We start from the raw sequence: 19,512 nt of genomic DNA, 5'->3' as shown, positions 1-19,512 counted from the left end.
AACTCTTCGCCGCGTTCGAGAGAAGAATCCTCCGAAGAATTTTTGGCCCCCTACACAAGAATGGACGATTCCGTAGCCTACATAACGACGAAATCTTGTGGGTGATGCCATGACCGTATAGTTGTGGATAAAATCAACAGGTTGCGGTGGGCGGGTCATCTAATCCGTATGGATGAGGATGATCCAGCCCGGAAAGTCTATAAGGGCAATATTTATGGTAGAAAAAGAAAAAGAAGACGAGGGAGATCCTGCCTGAGATGGAGCAATGGCGTAGGTCAGGACGCCAGACAACTATTATAGATATCAAATTTATGGACCTCGGCGCAAAACCGGGGTGTCTGCAGTTCCTTACTAAGACAGGCCTAGCAGATACCGGTTGTTGCGCCGTTGATGATGAATGGGTGCCCCTTCACATGATGATAGATTTGCGTTACATGGTGGTAGCAAGTTGATTTCTTACAAACGTTATTTACCGAATAATCAGTTTGTTGGACCTAATAAAGTCTTAGATGTCTAGTGTTAAAATTTAATTTTTATAAAATGTTTAGTAACTTTCACTTTTTGAAACGTTTATTTTCTTTTCTTTATTTTTGAATTGCTCTGAAGGTTGTTCCAAGAATGTCGGGGTAGTTTGGTAAGTGTGCTTTCCGTATGAATTAGTCGGGATCATCCATCATCATGGATAAAATATGGTCTGTGTTCACTGTCGAGACGTAATTTCCCAACGACCCCAAGGAATGTTGCGATATGAAAAAAAAATGAATAGATGGACTGTTTAACGACATCAAAGTTATCCCAGAATAACCTAGACTCTTGACACGGTAAGACAATTTGCCGCATGTCTCTGTCCCCAAACATTGACTTGATGTTAGGTTGTCTGCTTGATTTTTCAAGCGAATCCTTCGAGAAGAACTACAGTTTCTCCCGTGTAAATTTGTTGAATGGTAGTAACGGAACAATATTTAGCATATTTGGCAGTCTGCGCTCGTTTGTTACAGCGATGTAGTTCACTTCCATTTTTTATTGTGCGCTAATAAGCGGAACATTCGTCGTTTAAGTCTTGTTGAGTCTAGATAATTTTATGAGCGATCCCTATATTCTTGTCTTTTTCTTTCATGTTCACTATCCACAGTTGGGGTCATTGGACCACTGTTTTAAAAAAAAAAAAAAAAAAAAAAGTGACAATTTCGGTGGATTCTGACTGTTGCGCTTGCACGATTTAGGAACTTTTCTTGAAAAAAGTAAATGAAATAAATGCGGCAGATGTGTCACTCGAGCAAGACGTTGCTGCACCATATAACGTCTGACTTCTTTGAGGTAAAATCTACTGCCACGCGCTAGTTGAAGGGGCATTTGTGGGATTCTGCCGTTGTAGAGATAATAACTAAAATAATTCGAGGACTTGTCAAAAAAACACCTCGAAAGTTTGATCGACAAAGAACCGGCTGGTCTCCTTTTCCTTGACCACGTGCATGTTGTTATTCTTTATTTCAGTCTGGAGCAGTGTGCGGAATTTAAATGGCCGCTTCACCTGCTCTTCACCGATTTTGAGAAAGTCCTCGACAGGATCAATAGAGAGTATATTTAAAATGCTTTACGCAGGAAGGGTAATCCGCAGAAACTAGCATCTATTATAAAGACATGTAACCGCTTTAAACATTATGCATTGCACTAAGGCATCATTTCAAAGGAATATGAATCCCAAAGGGTAGCTTGACAAGACTGCATTCTGCCATAGATATTTTTTCTCCTCGTTATTGGTGATGTCCTTCATGCTACCTTGTCTGGAAATAGAGGAGGATTTCGATGGACCATGACATCTTTCTCAAACGTTTCGACTGAGTGACTATGAAATATAGCCATGTTATATTTATTCTTGAAGTTGGTAGTAGAAGGAAGTAAAAACCATGTTTCGGAAAAGACCAACGCAATTTTTGAAAACGAACAAATGTCAACTCTGAGCTCAAGTATTTGTAATATAAATAAAGTCTAGAATGAAACTACTTTTGGATTGAACATAAAACAAGTCGGCAAACCGGAAGCTGGACGCTTCAGATACGAAAGGTTTTGTTTATTTCTTAGTACGTACCACGTAATATATGCATATATTATGTGAGAGTGTCCACTTTCGGGTGATATTGACATTCATTGCCTTGAATTTTCAAAGAAGCAACAGCTTTGAGGTATTATAACTTTGTTACTAATAGCGCGATTTCCACCAAATTTGGTAAGATCATACTCTTGATTTTCTTTTCAGATTTTTCATTTGGATACTTTCTAAGAACGGCCCCCTTAAAGCAATGATCACTTTCAACCCCCCGCACTCCCCAGCTTTCTAATAAATGTCAACAATAGGACCAACTTCGGAAAGTACTAACAGAGACCTTTAATTTGATACCCCACATGACTATATTTGATAAAAAAAAAATACACCCCCTTTTGCATGTATAAGAACCCCCCTCAAAATTTGATGTAAAAGGATATTACTCACTGTATGCGTGAGTGTTTACAGTTCTCACCTTTCTACCAAATTTGGTGTCAATCGCTATAACCGTCTCCGAGAAAAATGGGTATGACCGACAGGCAGACAGACAGACAGTAAACCGATTTTAATAAGGATTTGTTTTACACAAAACCTTAAAAACAACGGCTGCAGGTCTCCATGATTATGTATCTTCTGAATTAAGGAAGAAAGATCTCGTAAAAGACAAATGATATTATGATAATATTTAGCGAATTCTAAAGGCGAAAAACTTTCAACGAGACCAAAAGCCAACTACTAGGTTTTATCAACCAAAATTGGAAGCAGAACAGGAGTAGGGGTGTGTTCCGATAAAAAGAAATAAGCTGCTTAACGGCTAGCAGTTCTCAGTTCCAATAAAAGGGCGTTGCTTGGAAAGTTCAGAGTTGAAGGATAGTGAAGGTGATAGATAGCGCTCTGCCGAGGCGAAAACTACTGAAAGCCAAGTGGCAGGAACACTAACAAAATTCAGGTTCAGAAAAGATTGAATACAAGTCATCTCCTTCAAGTACAGTTCAATTAATTTCATGAACCACTTCGAGTTGAACCGTTCTGTCACTGCATTCATGAAAAATTGGAATGCTTTCAGCTTCATAGTCTGATTCCGAAGATAGGGTAAGCCAAAATCATCTTTTGCACGAAATCAATTTTGCTTGGATTGCACAATTGCGAATCATCAATTTTTATCAACTTTATGTTTGTGAACGAGCATGTATGCAAAGAGATACATGCAACATTTGAAAAAGGGCCGAGTTTTCAATTGTCATGCTTTACAGTAAGACCAGTGTAGCGATCGAAATAATAACAAATGGGGCATGAGCACCCCTGAACATATATCATTGAATCATGCCATGACAACGAGGAGTTGAATTGTTAGCCTTGAATAAAATCCTAACATCATCCTTATTTCAACTTTTGTTTGGCGAACTCTCCTCGTTCATGCCGCATCTCAACAATATACGGTATTTGCGATGTTGTTCCATGGGGGCTTTTTCTAGTGTATACTTGTTAGTACCAGTTCAAAGTTCTCACGAAAAGGACATCTTATACAAATATGTATCAGTCAGCCACGATGACGATACGATATCCTTTGTGTATTTCCAGGTCGACTTCGGTCTACTCGGGTCTCCGTTTTTTTATATTATCGACAAATCCATTTGAAATCCCTGGAGGGACATAGATGAGATGGTTAGTCTTTCAAATAGTGGCCCCAACATTCTTCTTCATATCCGTTAGGGATATTATATTGAAATTGAGAGAAACTGATAGAGTTGGAGAGAAGACTTTTGAAAATAGCAACAGGATATGGTCCATTTTTAAACGAAAAAACCGATTCGGATCTTTGCGATATTTGATTTGGTTGCAATGTATATGAGCAGCGAAAAGTAAGTCTCTACTTTTGCGTCCATTGTTTTTGGGCTTTGATGGTTAAATGGTTTAGGGGGAATCTTCTCTTGGTTTCAGCCGGAGCTGGCCTTATCTATTTTCAAATCATTGTAAAAGGACCGTTGTCTCTGCTTGAGGGCACATTTCAATTTCAGTTGTATTCTTGGGCATTTGCCTTGAATCGGACAAACATATGAATTCCGAAATGAGATTTCTTCCTCACTTTTCATTGCCATGTCCCGAAGGAGACCGGATGTTCTTACCCTGCGCAAAACTACTCCCATAGTAGAGCGAAAAGCACAATGAAGGACATCGAGCTTGCACGCTAGCTGTAGAAAACAATTGTATAATCGGATGAAGGCATCATCCTATCTTGTTTCTAATGACAAAAAAGCAGGCTGTACATAGTTCTAGTCACAGGACCTTACGAGTTGGTGGTAGTTCTTACCTGAGTTTGCGGTGTTGTTGGGCATTAAAGAAGGCAGCGTTCCATCTTTTTGATAACGTGGCGGCGGGATGTCTGTGTTTTCGACCAAATATGTTGAGGCAGCTTTCTTACGGGTTTCATCCTGAAAAAGAAAAAAAAATGAGACGGGGAAGTTGAAAATTAAGATTTTACTAAGGCATATTGTGGCCAACGTTGTATATTTTTTATCTATCGCCGCAGCTAATGTCTTTCTGGCTATAACGGTGTACTCATCAATCTGACATTGTTGAAGGAAAATCTTTTCAAGCAAGGAAAAAAGAATATGTTTAACTATCTATCAGATATCGAGTATGGATTCCCCACGCGCTATGATGCATACTAAACCATCTTCTAAGTTTATCTTTTCAGCTTTCCGGCGTTTCTGTCAATCTAAGTATTGCATCCTTCTGGTAGCGAGTTGGGAGTGGTATGAGGATATTTTTTGCTAAATTAATTGCTAATGCTATTATGGGACGAACACGCATACAAGCAGAATGCATGGAGGACTAAGCGCATGGAGATGGAGATGTGGCGATAGTTTCTGCTTAAGTTGGCATCAGTGCAAGCGGGAAGGCGACTGCTGGACTATGGGAACGATGGAATTTGGTTCAGCCAATTGTTAAATTTACTCAATGGATTTATTTGTGAAAATACCCATGTTTCCTCGGATATTGTGCGTGAGAAAGACAAGAGCAAACAATATGGATATTTATGGGGCTTATGTTTTTCAAGAGGGAAGGATGTTTACAGACGGTTTCAGCAATAAATAAGAGATTCTGAATGAATAAATCGATGTTTTGGAAACGACGCTTTCAATAATGTGAGTTTGAGGTTTTCAAGCTGGTGTTATTCCTCAAGTGTGATTAGCACGGCTTGTTTCGTATTTAGGATTGTTGATTGATTGATGAAAGAGCGCTAATTAAGACTGGGACTGGAAAATGCCATCAGGAAAATGTTCTGCGGGAGCTTTTTGGATTATGCTGCTTATACTCGCAGCCAGTGTTGTCATATCACGGATGTAAATCTCGTGATCATACGAGTAATGCTTGATAGATTGTATTTAGTCGTATAAAGTGCACTGTTAAATTGGACTAACTGTGATGGAGCAAAATTCAAGAAAAAAATTTGTCCAAAGTTGCTAACACAAAAATTTGTGCGTTATAACAAAATATGATTTGAAAAGAAAGCAAAATTTAAAGCTGTATTCGTGAAAGTTTCCCACCGTAGCAGAATACGAGGTGCGATAACTAGTATCAATCAATCTGCGCTTTTTCTAAACTTAATAGCCTCGAACATCTATTGATTGATATAAAATTGTGGTTAGCCTCATTGATATGGTTCAAACGATTTATAAACGAATTAATTTTTGTAGTTAGAACAACCTCAATACCAGGAGGAAAACAGACAGTTTCAGCAAAAGTTACAATTCCACATTAGGGGTACTTCACTTGTTATTCTGATTTTAATTAATTTCGTCGTCTCTGTATCTGTAAATCGGCGGAAAAATCAAGGTTGATAGCTGACCAATACATACTTTGATCATCTTATTATCATTGGATATAGACAATTACGTCCAATAACGCGGAATTCTCCCAAGGTAGATTGTGCCATCTGTGGATATTATGAGAAGGTACTGCTCCTACTTTTTCTATCGCTATCTTTTTCGTCTATAATACCACAATCCCAACTCATGATAAACATTATTAGGTTTACTATACTTCTTCTTTTTCAATCCGCGTGACGCAGAATTTGAAACCGGTCACTTTCATTGCCAGTATTATGTCTACCTTATCTGAATCGGTCGTCAAAAATATCCTTCAAACTGAACCGTAGGTCGTGCTGCATGAGATCAAATGAATGAGTTGCGCGAAAATGACTTTACTATGAGTAACTAGAAAAACAGGATCACCATGATGCAAAGCGCAAGACATTGGATATCCTGCGTGAGAGTGAACATTACAGAAAAGAAGAGGAGCGAAAAGGGAAATCCTTCATTAGTGAATACCAGCCGAATCATATAGTGATTTTGACAAATTAGCCAAACTTGGAATTTTGCTTTTTAGAATGTGGTAGATATCGTCAACGGATTAGTTTTTGAGATCAAATGCATTCTCTGGATTGAAGAAAACAACGTAAGGAAAATGATAGCCCATGGTTCTCCATTGACGGTGCCTCAGGTTTTGACAGTTTGATTACTTTCTCCACTTCTGTAGTGTTAAGAGAAGAGAATATTTCGATTCTTTCGGTTTACGCTTGTCAACCTTATTTAGATGTCAGCTGAGAAGTATTCAATTGTGCAAAATTGGCTTTTCTCAGGTTTTTGTAGCCAAGTATGACGCTTTCTGGGATTAGTGACACGGGAATTATTTAGGCCACTTGGTGGATCGCATAGTCGTGATGATTGGCGGAAGACTTGGACTCTTTTCTCGGAAATCGGCCCCATTTGATTTAGCGCCGGGCATACTTAGATTTTCTTTACAATTTTCTCAGCTCTCTGCTAGTTGGGGTTGGAACGATCGGAACTGGGATTGAAGTATATTCAAAAGTGCAAGAACAAGTTGATACCGACCACAGAGGAGATTATGTTAGCACCTATTCGCAGGAACGGCAAGACTAATCTTCTTTAAAATTACATTTTGTTGCGATTTAGTTGACGGGACGGGAGAGCATCAACTCTTTCTCTCTCTTTCTCGCTTTTGCTCTAGAATGAACAAAAATGTTGAAGAAAATGCTGTACCCTGTCAACTAAATAGATATTAGAAACTACATTCTTAGATTTTCTTCCTTTTCTCTTAAGCGACGCCATCGGAACATTTGCTATGGTCTAATGAAAAAAGTTGTCAGATTTGGCTGCTTCCCTGTAAATTTGAGGCCAACTGTTTATCGGAAGAGTTTGTCATGTGTGTATCCTAAAATGTGGAAGAAAGTATAGTAAGCTCCAGAAAGAAACGAATAGTAAATATGGGGGTATTTATGCTTTCTTTAGTGCCAATGCTGATTTTTCTTTGTAAACCATTCTGTTAGTCTGCCTTCAGATCAAGCAATGACAACCGACTTTTCCACTCCCTTCCCTCCCCTATATATCTCCATTAAAAAAATTGTTACACACTTTTTAAAGTCCGATTTAGTTATGTTCCATTGTGATGGCAAAAATATGCTCCTGGTTTTCGGGACGTACACATTGAGTTAGTATCAACAGTTCGACTACCTAATTCTATTCTCACGTTTACGCCTTGATAGCTTGATGCAGTCAACCTTACCATCAACGTTATAGCTGCCGTCAAACCCATATTTAAGAATCGCTTCCTTTTTCTCACGTAGCTCCAAATAAAGTGGTGTGTTGGTTACGAGGTTCATCTAACTAGCTGACTAACCACATTTGTGAATACACTGCCGATGTTTCAAGCGCGTTGAATTGTACCTTTACAATAATTTATCGACTGAAGAAGAAGTCAATTATGATTTCCCCTACCTCATTAATAAGATTGTTCTAATATTTGTCTTCTCATTTTAATAGGAGAAACCTTGTCATATTGTCATTCATGATAAAATTCTCCAAGCTATAATGAAGGAATTTCTCACTTGCTGACAAATTTCGAGATTTACTTGCCGCTTCTCGGTACTTAGTCACAAAAAATTTACATTTGGCTTTTATTTTTTAATTACTTCCACCTCGTTGGTTGCTAATTTTAATTATCTTCTTCCTGTCTTCAAATGCCTTCTCGGTTCCTAGTTTCAAAGAGATCCTCCAGAAGATTTGTTATCCCCCGCTATTCATCAACACTTCTTTTAATAACACTCTGTTTGCTTGTCTCACTGTAATTCGTCCATCTCCAGCGCAAGGAATGAATTGAGCTTAGCGCCCCATTGTCATGCTCCCCTTGTCTGTCCAGCGCTACGTGTTTTAGAGGTCGGGTCTCTCGCTCACATTAATTCTGTACGCTTAATAAAACATTCTTCTCATGTCATTCATTGTGGACAGCGGAGCTCACTGCTTATATGCGGAAGGATATAAGCAGTGAGCTTTTTCAGTACAGTTGGTCTGCCCGCTATCTATCTCTTAATTCAGTGGAGTGGTCTTGAGGACCTTTCATTTAGCTCGGAAATAATCCCAGAATGCTTAAGTGCTAGTCTGTCTGTACGTTAGCTAGTCTTTGTTGCCTTGTGTTCCAGGCTATTAAGGGGGAGAATCGACGTGGTGGCCAAGTGCAATCGTTTGAGGAAGTATCTCGTCTTGCGTCTACGTTTCACTAGGATAAAACTCCACATTGTGATGAAAGGATAAATGGGCCCTGATACAGAGCGGCGAGTTTCAGAGACACCGTTTATGATTAAAAATTAATATCGAGTGGCATATCTGGATCGTTCTGTTACCCCTCAGTTTCTTGCCGGTCAAAAACAATTATTACAAGAATGCTGGGGGAATAGATAGTATATTAGGATGAACATACTGTAGGGAAGGAAAAGAAGGATCCTGCTATTTACTAGAGCGAAAACAATCTGGGGAAAGAAATTTTTTGTATTGTCAGCGTACTTACCATGTAGTCCGGTTGACTTCCCTCATTGGAGTACGAATCGCTTTTTTCTGAAACACTCGATAACGTTTCACCGGTCACTGTATCATTATAGGAGCTGGGCGCATACATTTCGATGGTCGCTGTTTTGCTATTCTGATTGGAAGCTGCTGGTTCAGGCCACGATGTAAAGTGTGTCCGCACAATTCACAGAAGCAGTATCGGACATCCACCAGGGACACATATGAGTAAAGACGATGACAACGATGACGGCGACGAACCACGACACAGGATGCAGGATACGTATTCCACCAGAGGAAGCACACGAAATGATTTTCCGCAGTAGCACGTATGATTGATGTTAAGTGATGCGAGATCATGTGTTCAGTCGTCCAGCAACACAATATACGTTGACGGTATTGTACGTAATGTTAAATAATATCACGTTACGTCGGTTGAAAGCATCGAATTGATTTGTTATGGAATTGTCAAAAGAGAGATATACGTTAGAGCCGCTTTGTTCAGTAATCTGTGTATGTTTCGGAATATTGATACAATTTGCATGCTTGGGTGTGAGTGGAGAATGCACTTACTGCAAGGGATCGTTATTCGATTGTCCGTTTTAAAAAACAAGCAATTAGGCTGACAATTTACTCGTTATTATATTTATATGAAGTGTTTTGTATTGAAAAAAAAAATATTTTTCGGAAAAAACTTTTGGCGAGCCATTTTTTAAACGAAGCACATGACATAAGAATGTTTCTTAAGTTTCTTAACTTACTTCACAGATTCCATTGATTGTCCTGTAGGTAAGCAGAGAAACAAGGGTGTAAGTATAGTGAACATCTTTTAATCTATCTAGAGAACCCGATGAGTGGGACCCGCTAAAATCCCTGGTACAAAATAGTTCGAGAAGAGTATAAGATTCTCAGTGAAACCAACCAGAGGTGGAATACCTAGTAGAGAGAAAATCCCGACAGATGAAATGAAATGACTGCATACATGTATTGTATATGGGTAGAAATTAAAAGCAACATGGCCTGGATTGACAATCGGATTACAAGCACCATAGTTTGAGTGGATTAAGAGGTTAACTTTCTGTGAATTCCATGAGTCTGAAATTCCATGAGTCTGAGAAGTGGCCCAGGATTACACTAACTTAAGTCACTGGAAAGATGAATTTTAGAGGACTGTTTGATCCCGGGATCGTGAGAATTCTTTTTCCTTAACCATAATTCTATTTAGGAATAAAGTTAATGTTCAATTTGAGATAAAGCGCGTACATTCATCAAATTCTCGTCTACTTTCCATATTAATTGAATATGTATGTATCTCCTTAAATTATGGACGCAACATCATGATGGAAATGTGACACCTCGTTGCAAATGTTCTACTCCTTGTGAAGCAATCAATTCAATCAAAAAGAAATATTCCATTACGATAATAAAAACGTGATTTCGAAACTCGCTTGGAACATCAACCACTTATACGAAGTTAACTACCTATCGCTTAATTGAACAGATCCCTATGGCCTCGCACTTCCTTCTCTATTCCTCTTAACAAATCCTTACATTTCCTTTGCAAAAAGCAGAAGTTCTTTTATGCATCCTGTCATCACCATATTCAAGTCCCTTATTGCTTTTCTATTGCTTCATTAATAGCATCACAGTTGGGTGTGTGTGTGCACCATTGCACAAATACGACCCTTTATCGACTTTCAATTAACACAACTCAATCATCAGCGTCCTTTTGGAGAGAACACCATTTGGAAATGTCACATTCAACAATCCGTTGCCTTCTCTCTCTGTAAGGATGATTCTGCAGATGCTATCAAACAGAAATCATTCTCAAATGTAATGAGGACTTTTCTGAACCAAGAGCCGGAGGCAGCAATAAAATCATCTCGCTGACTACTGTTGTGTGAACTATGAGCAGAAATGTAGTCAGCGGGGCCGCACTTTTTCGTCCTACATTTTTCCACTTGATGGTTCTTTCACCTTTGTGGATTTTTTCCGCGAAATTCGTATGAGATTATGTAAACAGTTCAAGTAAAATGTAGAATCGTTGGATGAACCTGTTTTGTGGAAATCAGGCATTAATCTTTTATAAAATCGTATTGAGATTAACAGTTAGCGTTTCTTGTAGTTGAAGCCAACCTTACAGATATTAACTTACTTTGCTTTTCTCTTTAGTGTATTTCAAAAGAATTGGAACGATATTCCAAGGAGAGGGTGTGAAAAGTTAAAGCAAGGCCCTTTTTTTAAAGCTTCTAGTTGTGCACAGAGGTACGTAAAGCATTTCAACCCCTAACAGGACGAAAGGGTGTAAGTCAGCGAAGATTTTATGCCTTCTCATAACCTATGTCAATAAATGCCTTCAACAGGTTATGATTTGCATAGAACTATTATCAATACAACAGTTGTGACTCCTGGAGACAAAATGACCCTCCGCAGAGGTGAAAAACAAACAAAGCAGTTAGCAAATGTATTTCATAATCACCTATGCAATATGTGATGTTGAGGGTAAGATTTTAATGAGCGCTCCGTTCATTAAAAGTTTGCTATCCTGCACACTAATCCTGGGCTGCGATTCGCTAATGAGAGCCATACACTTTCATAGCAGTTTCCTTACATGAATTCTCATTATATTTTTAGGTATTTTGAAATATTCGAAAATTTCATGTAGTAAGATAAGAAAGTACAGCAGAACCTAACTTCAGCAATTATGTAAACCAGGCCAAGGTTTCGCGAATGAGGATCCTGCTCACAAGAGTTCTCTAGTTCTAATTGCATTTCCGACACTCATAACCTATTATCATATTGGGTTGGTGGTCAGAATGCTCAAATGATGGCGATGTGTGAAGAAATCTGGATCATGGCCGTAGGGAAATTGGGCGGAGTGGCCGTCTTAACTACCACACATTAATAGCTATCAATTTAAAAAACGACAACATTTGTTCCATAAAAATTATACGCACATCATGTATATACCCCAGAAAATGTGGAAAATATAATTCAAAGTAACTAGCCAGTAGATGGTAATTAATTGTCTACAATGAACAAGATTAAATAATATATTAAATGTTACCCCCAATGAGGGAAAGCTCGAAATATATAAAAACAAGTCGGGAAACCGGAAGGTGGACGCTTCAGGTATAAAAGGTTTTGTGTTTCCCTATGTGAGGGACGGTGAGTGTGGGACAGTTCTGCATGTACATAGCTACTATTCAACTGTGCCCTATCTTCTAAAAATCCATTTACACAAAAAAAATCATCTGGAAAGCACTGTATTGATAATAGTCAACCTCAAAGGCTTCACACCAGCAGGGCTGGGGAGGAGTGGATTCTACATAAATGGAATTTTAATATTCCAATCGAATGTCAATTATTCTCGTTAATTACGACGTCAGTATCTTGGTAAGGCTGGTACTCCTAGGATGAACTAAAGGGGAGTTTTCCAGGAAGATTCAAAAAGTTGGCCATATACTATTAGTAAGTTTATTTGAGCAGATATCGGAATGGACATATTTTGATAGATTTCATATAAGCTCATAATTCTGACTTTTTTCGGATTTTAGAGTCGGGTAGTTTCGGAAAATGAATCCTGTTTTACTTTATGTGCGCACATTTGACTACCTACTCTCGTAATTTTCAATTTATATGAAAACTAATATCAGATTCGAAAAATACTAAACGGAACCTATAGCATATATATATATATATTACTGCAAAGTTGATGATTCTAGGATAAACTTAAAGGGCGTTCCCAATCAATTTCTAAAAAATATACGTATAATAAATACAATGATCTGCTATCATTAACGTTATTTAAACCGGTATCGATGCGAAGAATATTTTGAAGCCAAGGTACCATGTCCATGAACCACCATATTTTTTTCAGATAGTCGGTTAGTGTACTTTCTGACAACGGGTCGTTGAAGTAACCGACTCTTTTCTGGCCCTCGCACTTCTCCCCTTTGCAACCAATGTCAAAACTAACACCAACTTCGTAAAGTACTAATCGGGGCCTTTCATTTCATGCGGATATCGGGACTGAGTTTACCGCTGAGCTTCCTCAACTACAGTTGCAATCTGTGACTTGCTTTGCAACTTAAAAACTCAACAGTCTGCATAGGGAAAACACTTCGATTCACATAAATTCGCAATTCTCACTCCAACCCTCTGATTTAATTCGTGCTTTTCTTCATCTTGTTGGCTTTTGCAACCATCTTCTTTTCTTAGCTCTCTTCTTTCTTTCTTATTACTTTTTATTATTCTATGTTGTTATTTCATTGCCGTAGTTCTTTGAACTTTTCTATATTCGACTTTGATTAAACAATTTGACGATGTGCTTTCACCAAGCACTACTGATTTCAACGGGTGTTGTAGGTGTGACTTTACTTGTTCATTTCTCATTGGGATCCTCTCTCATCCCCTACCTCTCACCCCCCTATTGGTGTTTGTCAGAATTTAACGCGAGGCAACTTCCTTGTTAACACCACCAAGGAATCAACGGCGATAGTAGACTGTGAGCAGCCTTAACCGTAAATATTAATGTTAATTTTTTCATTCCATTGCCATTTGCCAACTTTGTATACAATTTTTGTAGACAAGGAATCATAGGGCGATTTAATTTGATAATTTTCCGACAAGAGAACTGATCATGGACACGGCTTTTTAAGGTTTTGTGTAAACACAAAACCTTACTAAAATCGGTTTACTGTCTGTCTGTCTGTCCGTCTGTCTGCCTGTCCGTCTGTCTGTCTGTCCGTCACACGCATTTTTCTCGGAGACGGTTGTCGCGATTGACACTAAATTTGGTAGAAAGGTGGGAACTGTGAACGCTCACACATAGAGTGAATTACATCCTTTTACGTTGAATTTAAGGGGGGGTCCCCATACATGCAAAAGGTGGGTGTAAATTTGTTTTTCATCAAATATAGTCATGTGGGGTATCAAATGAAAGGTCTCGATTAGTACTTTTCGAAGCCGGTCTTAGTTTTGACATTTGTTGGAAAGCTGGGGAGTGCGGGGGGTTGAAAGTGCTCATTCCTTTAAGGGGGCCATTCTCAGAAACTACCCAACCGAAAAATCTGAAAAAAATCAGGGGGCTGCCACCATATGGTGCCTGGGCTCCGAAATACCTTCCATAGTGATATCTGTACAAATAAAGTTAATAATAGTATATTACCATAATTTTTAATAATTGACAGCAAAACCCCCCTTAAGTTCATGCTAGCACGACAAAATTTCACAACAATATAGAGTATAATATAGAGCATGATCTTACTAAGTTTGGTGGAAATCGCACTATTACTAACAAAGTAACAATACGTCAAATTTCTGGCTTCTTCGCAAATTCAAGACTATGAATGTCGACATCATGCGAAAGTGGATATTTTCACATAATATATGGATTTATTACGTGCTACGTACTAAGAAATACACAAAACCTTTCGTACCTGAAGCGTCCAGCTTCTGGTTTCCCGACTTGTTTAATTTTGAATTTGTATGTATTGTATTATTAAATTTTGCGTGAAAAAAACTTCTATGACTCACCCAACATCAAATAAGTCATTATGGAGGCGAAAGTAAAGAAAAAGCATTACTTGGGTGGTGTGAGATGTTTTAATGAAGGAATTCGTCAAAAACTAAAGGATTAGCGGGCAAAATATGCAAAGATTCTTCACTACAATACCGTACAGTCAAACAATGGAAAAATAAAACAGTTCGTAGTCAGTTGTGCTCTAGCCGGTTGCTTGACTTTCAGGGCCAAATCAGCTTTAAAACCTTGAATTCAAAATTCCCGAAGGATTCATGTTTTTCTGATCAGGTTTTTTCAAATCCGACAGAGTCACTGCCAAGGTTTATGTTCAATTCAGAAAACTCGAAAGCCAAATGAGGAAACATATTTCAAGCACAGCCAAAATTTGAAAATCGACTGAATGAATGGTAAAAGCCGCGGTCAAAGGGTTTCCAAGCGGGAGAACATAGATATCTTAGTTGATATGCTTCTTCTTCGGCAAAAGGTTAACCGCGATTTAGGGTCAAAATGTTAATTAATAAATAATTATTAGTCTGATTAGTCTGGTCAATAAATAAATAAATAAGTCCTGCCTAGGGAGTAAAGTAAGTCCTTAAAGAATTTGCAAGTGAATCAAGTTACCGATTAGGATTGATGCCAATCAACTTTGATTAATACTTTGGGGATTATATTGTAGTTCGTTAATCGCGATTAGATTAGTCAATTAAGAAAATTCAAGTCAACGCTGCCTCTCGGTCAATGATGATGTGCCCTCAAAAGTTAGCTCAACGAAAATTCGCCCAATCTTTTTTCATGCTGTACATTACCATCTCAAATTTGAATATAATCAAATAATTTAATTCCAGTTTAGTGGAGCATAATGCTTTTATGTTTTCGCAGACATTTTAGCACTGCATTGTAGACTAAATTTGCATTTAACGGCTGTCAGTGATGTCCTGCTTCTACTGAAACATATTTTTGGTATTTCATCCCGTTTTATGCAACTTAGCTAGTAATTGGGTACAAGAATGGACAATAACGAATTTACATTTTTTGAAATATAACCCAGAATTATTTATTTGTAGAAATTTGCATACGAAAAATGGAATTGCATTGACAATTTTATTCAATTTAAAATGAGCTGACATACATATTCGAAATTGAAATGTTGGGTGCATTCAAGTGAAATAGTTCTTGTCAATTATTTTATATTTCCACTGAATATCATATTAAGTATTTTAACGGTCGTGTTTGCTTGATTGGTTGTATTTTATAGCAGCACAATTTTGTTAGGATATTGACCATATTCTGCCTCTCCAATGCTTTTACGTTTATAACTCCGGCATTCGCATACAAGTTTTAAATATAATATATAATTAAAAATAGATAAAGTGTGGTAAGTCCAGATCTATATTCAGCTCAATGGAAAAGCATCATATCTTTTGTTGAATTCCCTCAATCGTAGAAACTACCCCCTGGCAATCCGACAAATTTGGAATCCTGCGCATTCTTCCGATATTCAAACTGGACTATTATCGTTAGGACGTCATTTCACTTAAAGAAGACGCTAATTCCTATTACCACTACTAATGTCCATTTAACTGCATTTTACTCAACTTTTTGCCTCACTGCTCGCTGCAAAGACATTTTTTCCCGTATTCACAGAATTCACGAAGATACTTTTTTCCTCGTGCTCTCAAGCTTCAAAGGATGTTCGGAATTGATATACTATACTTACTATTTAGTTGTGTATGTGGATCTACTTATACTAGTTGACTATGACGCAATTTAATTAAAAAACTTTTCCATTTTTTTCGCCCCCAACGATTTTTCATAGTTTGTAGTGAGCGAACCAGACAAGGCAAAAAAACGGAGAAGAAAGAAAAAGTTTCTCTTTTCACACAATATGCTCTTGGAATAATGCAAAATGTAGATGTCTTTCATTCTATTATGAATATGCTTTAATTTTCAGTTTCCTTGTTGAAGTTTCTGAAAAGTTAGCTGGAAAATTATCCGGAGTTCAATTATTAAGGATTAGAATTCGAGAGGGTCAAACTGGATTATGCAATAATGGGATGTGCTGCGGTGATCTTCAAGATATTTTCAGATAGCTCCCAGTGCTATTTTCTGCGAAAGCGTAGGAAAAAGAAATCTGAAAGGATGAACTCGCAGGAAATATTCATCCGAGGAAATAATAGCACGCTTAAAAATTCTTTTCATGAAGACCAAGCAGCCATATGAAATATCATGAATGATACTGTTGGCGAAGGGTACATTGAAATTTGCTAAATAGAGTGACTTCGTGACTTTTCGGTCGAATTTCAAGCATTTTTCCTATTACTAATGTAAAAAGCACAGAAGGCAGGACTTTCTTTCCACTGATTAAAATTAGATAAAAAGAACTAAAAAAGAATAATTATGCCCTGCAAAGGGGAAATTATATAAAATTTAACGATTGGATAGCTGAGTGATTAGAGCATAAGGCTATCATACGGAAGGTCGCGGTTCAAATCTCACTGGTGGCAGTGGAATTTTTATCGTGATTTGACGTCGGATACCAATTGACTGAGCTGTGAATGAGTACCTGAGTCAAATCAGGGTAATTATCTCGGACGAGCGCAATGCTGACCACATTGCCTCCTACAGTGTACTGTAGTGTACAGTTACGGTCTTGAATGAAGTGCTCTAACACACTTCAAAGCCCTGATCCAATATGGATTGTTGCGCCAACGATTATTATTATTATTAATGAAATTATGATCCCTCCTTGCGGTTCAAGATTTGCCCTGAAAATAACTTTTTTGTCTTCTTCACTTTAAATAGTAACAGAGGTGGAAATTTACCATTTCAAAATAGTCAAGCTTCTTCAAATGCCAATTGTCTGACTCTATTATCCAAAATTTGACCTTAACTTTAGATTCATGTTATGTGAAAGGTAGTTGCTAAGACTGCGGCTGGGAGGTAGTATTGCACTGGGCGCCAATAATGCTGAGAAATGAGCTCTAATACTAACTATCATCACCTACCAGGCGCTGCAACATAGCTGCAAAATATTGAGTTCCGTTTAAAATTCATCCCCAAAGCAAAGGCGCAGTAAAAGAGCAAAAGTAACTTATCATCACAAACATGAATCAGAACAGACACCAAAAAGGAAAATGGCTGCAACTGCCACCCTTACAGGATCAGTGCAAAGGGGCTGCTCGAAAAATATGATTTTGACCGAACAAAACAAGGCCCGACCAATCAGAAAGAATGGACTAAACATGGTGGTCACCTTGACCAAGGGTAAAAAAAGGAATGCTCGCATCAAGTGCCGAATGACAGCTTACTTGAACGTAAGGGACTTTGCCCCTTGGTTTCAAGGGGTTTAAGGATACGTTCAAATTATCCATTCTTATCCAAAAAGGTTGCTAAAGTGGAAACCTTATTACAAAGGGGAAAGTGCCTCGGATAAGGTTGACAACAGCTAAGACCTTTTCCCATCGATAACCGTTTATTACTAACTTCTCACTTTTACTCGGTCCAACTTGAGCTGAGATTATAGTAATATACCCTATGGTCAAAAAGTACCGGGAATTTTTAAATAAAATAAAAGTGATTCAATTGTGAGGAACATTGATTTTATATCCTTCCAAAATAATATCCATCTGAAGCAACACACGTGAGCCAGTGTTCATCTCCTCGTCCATGCGCCGCGGGTACATCGTCAAAGCGATAGCTCTCTCATCGCATTCTGGTGTTTTTGGTTTCGGCTCGTTTTCAAAGCATCGATTGGATGCGTTTCAGGAAGGTCGGGTCATTATTCGCTTCAGAAATCATATTCTCAGCAACCGTCTTTCGATGTTGTTTTTGCACTAAATTCAATGCACTTTTGAACTCTGCAAAGCCTAGTGGCCATAGATGCGATGTACTGATTTCTGACAGAATCTTGATTGCGGGATTTCGGTGCAAATTAACTAGCATCAGATTTATACAGCGGTATGTATAATAACAAAGGAGTCTTCCCATATGGAGGAACTACAATTTGGTATGACAAGACCTTGGTGACCAGTTTATCGATTTTAGAAACTTTTAACGTTACGTTATTGGGTCCTAATTCCCTGGTGCAGAGTTTAGCATGAGGTTAGTTAGGTTTCAACTGACCGGCTACGAACATCTAGTCATGTCGACCATACTGTGACCCACGGCAAATTTAAGAGCAGTCGCAGGCGAACAGGACGTGCCCACGCCGTTTTGCTGCGAAAAAAAAGTACGAACTTTAAAGAGTCCGCCCGATAAACACTGAAATGCCATCAAACGGGTTTTTCACTTTGACGCGGTAAAAATGTCAGCCATGTCTCAAAAGGACGTCATCAGACCTGAGCTGTTATGGAAATATAAAAGCAGATCGATGAAAATGAAAGTGAGATGCAGGACGGGGCTGAGCGCAACGCATTTTCGCGAAAATGTTAGCTAAAATCACCCATTAAAGATCCCTTCGAAAGCTTGATCGGCAAAGTGTAGATTGGTTTCCGTGTTAAATCCTCCTGTACCAACCACATTAATACCCTTCGGATCATTGTGGAACAGTGTGCGATATTTAGATTACCATCCCATCGATTCTCCATCGATTCCGAGAACATCCTGGAGTGTGTCTGGAATGTTCTAGTCAGGAATGGAATTTCAGAAAAACTAATAGCAAATATCAGAGCACAACATGATGGTGTATAATTTACATACTTGCTCGCTTTAAAATCCCAGAGAGTCCAAAACGGACGATGCCATCTGTCCACAAACACCTGGACGACGCCGACGACACCTGTTGGCTCTTACTGGATCATGCACTTTGCCTAAGTCGTTCTGTATTTGGAAGGAGAGGCAAGTAGGGTCGAACTAAATACTACTAAAACCAAGTTTGGTAGTTGGTTAGAACATCTAACCCGTTGATCAATTTATATGCCCCCTTGTCGTGTTAACGGTGGCGCCGAACTTGAAGTTGCTCAACTTATGGACAGTGCTAACTCGCTGAAGACGCAAGTGTCTCAACAAAAACATCAAGATAAGGCTATTCTGCGCGAATATTTTTTCCAGGCCGTTATGTGGCACTGGTACACGGACTAATA

At 38.4% G+C, this 19,512-nt stretch overlaps 1 protein-coding gene across 4 annotated transcripts in view; it reads right to left on the bottom strand.

Annotated features, from left to right (window-relative positions):
- LOC119654306 (nephrin) overlaps positions 1–19,512 on the bottom strand; it is a 356,601-nt gene that overhangs the window by 60,507 nt on the left and 276,582 nt on the right. For all 4 annotated transcript variants that reach the window (XM_038059625.1, XM_038059621.1, XM_038059622.1 and 1 more), the window contains 2 exons: positions 8,912–9,054; positions 4,356–4,476 (listed from right to left, as the gene is read on the bottom strand). In XM_038059625.1, the coding sequence (XP_037915553.1) occupies positions 4,356–4,476; positions 8,912–9,054 (264 nt within the window). The remainder of the gene's footprint in view (positions 1–4,355; positions 4,477–8,911; positions 9,055–19,512) is intronic.

This window comes from Hermetia illucens, chromosome 4 (assembly GCF_905115235.1).
Source record: "Hermetia illucens chromosome 4, iHerIll2.2.curated.20191125, whole genome shotgun sequence".
Taxonomy (NCBI): domain Eukaryota; kingdom Metazoa; phylum Arthropoda; class Insecta; order Diptera; family Stratiomyidae; genus Hermetia; species Hermetia illucens.
Note: the sequence above shows the minus strand (reverse complement) of the source record. Positions and strands in the feature narration are given on the sequence as shown.